This window comes from Talpa occidentalis, unplaced genomic scaffold, assembly GCF_014898055.3.
Source record: "Talpa occidentalis isolate TD23 unplaced genomic scaffold, MPIMG_talOcc4v2.1 talOcc4.17, whole genome shotgun sequence".
NCBI classification, from domain to species: Eukaryota; Metazoa; Chordata; class Mammalia; order Eulipotyphla; family Talpidae; genus Talpa; species Talpa occidentalis.
Genome location: NW_023601754.1, coordinates 77,656 through 84,247, shown reverse-complemented (window position 1 = coordinate 84,247; position 6,592 = coordinate 77,656). Strand labels below are relative to the sequence as shown.

The 6,592-nt window shown below is 70.7% G+C and overlaps 1 protein-coding gene across 2 annotated transcripts; it reads right to left on the bottom strand.

The window, feature by feature from the left end:
* On the bottom strand, positions 1-5,015 carry DBNDD1 (dysbindin domain containing 1). 2 transcript variants are annotated; one of them, XM_037515715.2, is made up of 4 exons: positions 4,972-5,015; positions 1,453-1,587; positions 1,148-1,282; positions 1-826 (listed from the first exon to the last, which is right to left on the bottom strand). In XM_037515715.2, exons 1-4 carry the CDS (start codon positions 5,000-5,002, stop codon positions 669-671), a joined length of 459 nt encoding a protein of 152 aa, XP_037371612.1. In that variant the 5' UTR covers positions 5,003-5,015; the 3' UTR covers positions 1-668. The 2 variants fall into 2 exon arrangements, with proteins under 2 accessions (XP_037371612.1, XP_054552823.1); XM_054696848.1 differs by lacking the exon at positions 1-826 and having other exon boundaries at positions 915-1,282.
* Positions 5,016-6,592: the final 1,577 nt, after the last annotated feature.

Below are 6,592 nucleotides of genomic sequence, written 5' to 3'. Positions count from 1 at the left end.
GGAGTGGCCCCCACGAACCCCGGAACTGTCAGCCAGAAAGGAGGAGATGGGTCAGGCCTCAGGAAGTGATGTTTAATCCCCCCTTTTGTAAGTGAGCCCCCAGCCGCAGGAAGACCCGGGAGCCTGCAGGGCACACGGCCGGCCTGGAGAGGAGCGCATAGCCCAGGCGGCTGTGGGCAGTCATGTGGCTTCCGGCTGTGGGAAGGGCTGGGGCTGGGACGGAGGCGAGCTCACGCCTTTATTCTAAAGCCGTCAACTTGCTGTGCGGCCAGGGGCCCATCCTGTCCCTCAGGCCACGAGAAGCAGCATTGGGGGCAGTGGGGTTGTGCCTTGAGAGGGCTTGGGGCTGTGTGCAGGCACCGGGGTCCCCACCCAGGCAGGGCCGCGGGGTCCAGACCAGATGTGTGGCGGGGCAGGCATGGGGCCAGGCCTGTAGCCGCCGTACTGGCCACAATGCTTGGCTGGGCAGCAGTGTCCCTGGGCTGGGGCCCGGTGGCCGTCACCCCTGCCCGCGTGGGGGTTCTGGGACAGAGCACCAGTCTCGTAGACAAGTTTCCAGAAGCCCAGGCCGCTCCGCTTCAGTCCTGGGCATGGTCCCGGCACGGCCCTGGAGGAACCAGAGCAAGGCCGCTGGGCTGTGCTTGTGCCGACCCCCGGGCCGCAGCCGCCTAGTCCTCCTTGGGCCTCTCCACGGTGAGAAACGTGTCCAGCACCGCCGGCTGCCGCTGGGGTTCCCCAGGAGGCTGCTTTTCCCGGTTCTGCTCGGCCCTCGTATGTGTCCAGGATGGGGAGCGGAGGCAGCCTGCCCGGGGCAGCGGCTGCAGGCCTGGAGGGACAAGGGGGCCATGAGGCTGGGGTGGTCACTGACAGCCACTGAGCCGGCGGCAGGGGCTGACTCCCCCAGGAGGGCCCTCCCAGCCCAGTGCTGCCCACCACCCCCTTGGTCCTGGGGTCGCGGGGCCCAACCCCTCTGGTCAGCGCCAGCCCCTGTGCTCAGCGGCTGGAGGCCAAACCCACCAGTGGGGACTCCATGGCAAGTCTGGGGGAGGGGTGGTGGCCAGGACAGGAGCTGTGTGGAAACGTGAGGACATCGGGCCTGAGGCTTGGAGGTGGATGGCTCGTGGGTCAGTGCCCGCCCTGGGCCTACCTGCCGGGGTGTCACCGGTCTCATCATCCGAGTCAGCGAAGACCTCGGCCAGCTCCTGGTCGGACATGTCGGCCAGCTCAGCGAGGTCCAGGAGGTCGAAGTGCACCTCCAGGGAGGAGACGCTGCTCAGGGGCTCTGCGGGCGGCGGTGGGTCAGGGGGCCACGTGCCCGCCCCGCCCAGGCAGAGCCCCACGCCCGCGTCCTGGTGCCCGCGGCCCCGTCTGTGTCACGGTGGTCTGGGTGGGGCGCCGCGCCCCCCACCAGGGCTCCCCACCGGCCTGCTGGGCCCGCGACACGCGACTCACGCCTCCTCTCGGCGACCTGCAGGAGCCCGGGCGCTGGTGTCGGGACAGCTGCGTCCTCCTCCTCGGCCTCGGGCACGGGGCAACGGTCCCTGGCCCCGGGAGCAGCAGGTGGCCCCCCGGTCTCTGTCACCACGTCTGCAGCAGAAATCGGTGTCCAGGGAGGCCCACTGGAAGGGGCTTGGTGCCAAGAACTCTGGCGGGCAGTGGCTGGTGCACCCCCGTCTGCCGCTCAGACGCGGGGTTCTGGGTCAGCTGCACCCCCTCGCCCCTCACACCCAGCCCGCGTGGCCTGTGACCCCCGAGCTGGCCTTGGCATGTTACGAGGGCCGCGTGGGGGCCGCCTCGCCGCCCACCCCCTTGTGCCCTGCCCAGGTCTCCAGCGATGTTCTAATGGGCAGTGCAACTGCCCAGCTTTGTCGCCAAGGCTGTCTTGTCACTGAGAGTGGCCGACACCATGCGGGCTGTTTTCTGGGGCAGGCTCCCACAGACAGGGGCTGTTCTCTGCTCCCCTCCTGTGCGTCCTGGGAATCCAGCTCTTCTCCCCACCCAGCAGGCCCTGTAGTTCTGGCTGCCCACGGAGCCTTGTTGCGTGGCGCCGAGCAAGGAGCAGCTACCTTGAGTGCGGCCCAGGGGTCCGTCTGACTGCTGCCCTGGGGTGGCCCACCCCAAGCCCCCACGCCTGGCTGGCCACGCTGGCCCCCCAACCCCTCCTGGGAGCAGAGCAGGCCTGGGCCCCTGGGTCCTGTCCCACTGGTGCGCAGCTTTGGCCTGCAGGTGGCGAGGGCAGTGATGGGCCTGCTCTGGGCTGGCAGGGCCTCCCGTCTGCTTAGACCGCTGCCAGTGGCCCTGGGCCCTGCCTAGGGCAAGCAGCTGCTGGGCGTCCATGGGCCACTCACAGCCTGCAAGGCAGGGCCGAGCTGGGACAAACCCCTGAGCTGGCCGAGGTGGCAGAGGTGGGTCCTCATGCCCGGCCTCTCTGCGGGGCACCCCCATCCAGCACTCGCACTGGCTGCCTGTAAGGCCTGCAGGGGTGGCGGGGTGCCCATTTCGGGGGATCCTGCCGATGGAGCTGGGCCTTCCTGGGTGGCACCACAGAGGCCCTGAAGGGCACACATCCGAGGGCTGGCAAAGCCCTGGGGGTTCTGAGCAGCAGGGGCGCCCTCCGTCCGGTGCAGGTGGCAGGGAAGCAGCCTTGGGCAGCAGCTAAGCCAGGGCTCGCATCCCACCTGCTTGGGCAGCCCTGCCGGAAGCTGTCTCATTGCTTCTGTCCCTGAGCTGCGAGGCGGCCGGCCGGGGGTCTGGGGTTCTTTCTGCCCCTTGTGGCGGTGGGTCTGTACTTTATTTGGGGATGTGCAGGCCTATGAGGGCCGAGGGGAGGGGGCCAGCAGGGATGCACCACATGGTCTTTGGACACGGCCTCTGGAGGGCGTGCAGTGGGCAGCTACAGCAGGCCGGGGCAGCGCCCTTAGCCACGCGGCTCTGCTCACACGTGGAAGGAAGGGTGTGTCCGCAGTGCCCCTGCAGCCCAGCCCAGTCGCAGGGCCCAGGTGGGCCAAGTGTCAGTGGTCAGTCAGCACTCGATGGGCAGAGCTGACCCCTGCTGCTGGGGTTGGCCTGGGCAGGGTGCGGAAGGCAGCTGGGTGGCCAGGCCAGGGGTGCAGGGCTCCTTTTCAGGGTGGTAAAACTACTGGAATTGGGGGTTGTGGCAGCACCGCCACTGCCTGGCACTCAAGGGCGAGCTGGTGGAAGGCGAGAAGGGTGCCCGCACAGACCAGCAGAGGGCCAGGTAGGCCAGGGCCGAGCCCCACAGCCTGGGGGGCACCTCTTGAGGGCAGCCCAGTGTTTCAGGAGCTGGCTGGGTGCTGGTGGTGGTGGGGCTCAAGTGGGGGGTGCTCGGCAGCTCGCGCTGGCAGAGGCATGAGTGTTTCTGGGGCCCCGGAGGGCCAGGGGAACGCAGCCCCACTGGTGCAGGCACCGGGGCAACATGGGGAGACGTGTTGAGCCCCACGGGCCTCCCCGGTGGACACTAATGTGCGGACAAGATGGGGTTACCTGGGCTGTCCTACTTTCCAGTACATTCATGCCGAGAGCATGGCCCACATCTCGGGTTCCCTGCCGGCACCCGGGCCTCGCCCAGCACAGAGCAAGAGCGCCATGGAGGGAGGGGTGCTGCGGGGCCCCAGGTGGGGGCCCCCTCGGCATCCAGAGTGGCCCTAGGCTAACCCTCTGTGGGCAGGGTCCCGGCCTGGCAGGAGGGGCTGGGCCTGGGGTCTCTCCAAAAGTGCACTCCCTCAGTTCTGGAGCAAAATTGTTCTATCAAAACCTTGGGGCCTTCTATCAAAAATTTTGGGAATCTCACAGATGAAATGGCTATATTCGCCACAAATTTCTCCTGAGGAGAGCTGGTGGGTCTGTCTGTCTGGGGCCGGGCAACGTCTGGTCTGTGCCCACACAGGCATGGCCACCTGCGGGTGAGCTTGGGCCCGCAGAGCAGACCCCAGCCCACATCAGGGAGCTGCCGGTTGCTGGACCCCGCTGGGTTGGGGCTTCAGTGCAGGGGCTGGGGGTTCTCACGCTCCTCCCCCAAAGGCTTTCCCTCCACTGTCTTAGGGCACACAGAGCCCTGGGGGGAGGGGCGTGTCCCTCGGAGGAGGCCCCTCAGCCCTGGGGACCCTGGGGAGGGGCGCTGGACTGTCAAAGGTGAGACCTCAGCTGGACCCGTGCGAATGGGTGAACAAAGAAAGCGCCCCCCGCCCCGCCCGGTGTCTCCTGGTGCTTGGGGGGGGGCGGCCCTGACATCTGCCTGCCCACCTCCCACTGCTCGGGGGCCAGCCCTCGGCCCCAGAGCAGGCTGGGCTTGCGGCTCCCGAGGGCTCCCTGGGTGGGGCGGGGTCTCCACACCCCCGATGCACTGTGGTCTGACAAGGGCGTGGGGTGTGCACGGTCTGCATCCAAGTTCCGTGGCGGATGCGCCCGCAAAGCCTTCCGGAAGGGGTCTGGGGGGCGGGGGTGTTCCTAGAATGTTCCTCGCGTCCGCAGAAGCCTCCCCGCCGGGGCCAGACTCCGGGGCGAGGCGCCCCACGGCCGCCGGGAGCGGAGCAGGGGTCACCCCGCGCGCACCTGCCCGCCCGGACGCGCGCGGCCCCGCGGGCGCCCGGCCCCGGAGACCCCGTCTCGGCCCTGGCGCCGCGGGATGCGGCCGCGGCCTCCGGGCCTCGCCCCCGGGAGCCGGGCTGGGCGAACAAAGCGGCCGCGGCCGGGCGCCCCCACGCCTCGCGGGCCGGAGCCCGGCGGCGGCCCCGCAGCCCCACCCCGACCCGGGACGCGGCTGGGGCTTCGGGGCGAGCTCGGGCCGCCCGCCCGGGGCGCGCCGGGCTCGCCGCGGGGCCGGCCGAGCGGCGAGGGGGCGGGACGCGCTCGAGCGCCCCCCGCGCGGCGCCCGGCCCGGCCCCTCCCGCCCGGCCGGCGCGGGTCTCGGGCGGCGGGGGCGGCGCGCTCGGGGCGCCGGGCCGCACTCACCTCTCGGCTTGGCGCCCTCCGGGGCCTCCATGCGGCCGGCGGGGTCGCCGAGGCGCGGGCGGCGGCGTCTCCCGGCCCGGGCGCCCCTGCAGCTGCGGCGGCGGAGCGGCCGGGGCTCCGCGCAACATCGGGGCAGCAGCCGGGGGGCCGCGGCGGCGGGGAGGAGCCCGCGGGGCGGGGCGCGCAGCTGCTCGGGCCCGGCTCCGGCTCCGCCCCGCCCGCGGCACAGGTGCGGCCCGCCCGCCGCGCGCCCCCGCCGGCCCCCCGCCCCGCCCCGCCCCGCCCCCCGCCCCCCCCCCCCGGCCCGGCCGGGCGACCCCTCCCCGGCCCCTCCCGGCCCCTCCCCGCGACCCTCCGGCCCGGCCCTGCCTCGGCCCGGCTCCGCACCTCGCGCGGCCCCGCTGCCGCCCGCCCACTTCGGGGGCGTCTGGCGGGGCCTGGAGGGCGCGCGGACGCGGAGGGAAGAGGCGCTGGCCCCGGGGTCCCGAGCGACAGCCGCCCCGACCGCGGAGGGGAGACCCCGGGGTGGGGGTGGGCGGGCCCGGCAGTGGCCGGGGCCGGCGGGGTCTGCGGAGCTGAGGCCTGAGATCCGGGCGGGGAGGGGGCACAGGGAGGGCAGGCCCGGGGGCCGGCCGCTGGCCCCAGCCCAAGACATGCACGTTCCCTGTCAGAACCGCCCCAGCAGCCCGGGAAGGATGTCCCACTCCAGCTGCGAGCAGGGGCGGCCCTGGGGGGCCGGGGGTTTGTTGGAGGGCCCTGCGCGGGCGCTGTTGCCCGGCAGCCCCGGTCACTGCAGCGAGGCGGCCGGTTTGCAAAGCGCATGAAATAAAAAACTGCTGTTTGCCACCCTCTAAAGTGACGGCCTGGGCCACTAGGACAGGCCTCTCAGCAGCGATGGCCTCTGGGGACGAGGCTGTGCTGCAGGGTGGGCGCTGGGCAGCAGCAGCCACTGTCCTGCCTCGGGGGTCGGGGCAGTGGGAGGGCATCGGCTGCCTCCAGTATGTCCTCAGAACGTTCCCAGGAACGGTTCCAACTCGATGGCTTCCAGAAGCTTCCATTCCCTTCCATACTCCTGCATGAATCTGCGGCGGCCCTGTCACTGGAGGATGGCAGGGCAAGGCTGTGGCTTCCAAGGCTGGCCAGACAGGGCCACCTCTGCTGGGGCCGGTCTGGCCAGACCCAGGCCCTGTGCAGGCAGGCGGGGTCGGTGGCCGGGGCCTGGCCAAGTGACAGAGCTGGCAGACGCTGTCACCATCAAACTCCAGTTGGCACTTGTGCAGGTGCGGCAGCCGTGCCAGCGACTGTGGGCTACCGGTCATCCCCACTCCTGAGAGGATTGAGTGGACAGAGGGGCAGGGGTGCTGCGGAGAGGCGCACGCTGCCTCATCTGGCTCCAGAGCCAGTGAGTATGTATTTTGACTTTTTACTAGGAAGATTTTCAAGCAGAAGTATAGAGACCAGCAAAGGTCACCCGTTGTGCCTGTCGCCCAGAGTCAGTGGCCACTGCTTCTCCCTCCAGGACTGGTGACTCCTGCACACGCCCCGTGATTGCACTTGTAGATGCTCGCTGTGCTGTTTATATCAAGAACGGGGCCCGTCTGCTCCTCCTGACCCCCAGGTC

Excerpts from the sequence above, each read along its gene's own strand:
- DBNDD1 (XM_054696848.1), bottom strand. The coding sequence starts at position 5,002 with ATGGAGGCCCCGGAGGGCGCCAAGCCGAGAG. Across the intron at positions 1,588-4,971 it reads GGAGGGCGCCAAGCCGAGAG|ACGTGGTGACAGAGACCGGG; the intron begins GTGAGTGCGGCC and ends TTTCTGCTGCAG. Across the intron at positions 1,283-1,452 it reads GCAGGTCGCCGAGAGGAGGC|AGCCCCTGAGCAGCGTCTCC; the intron begins GTGAGTCGCGTG and ends CGCCGCCCGCAG.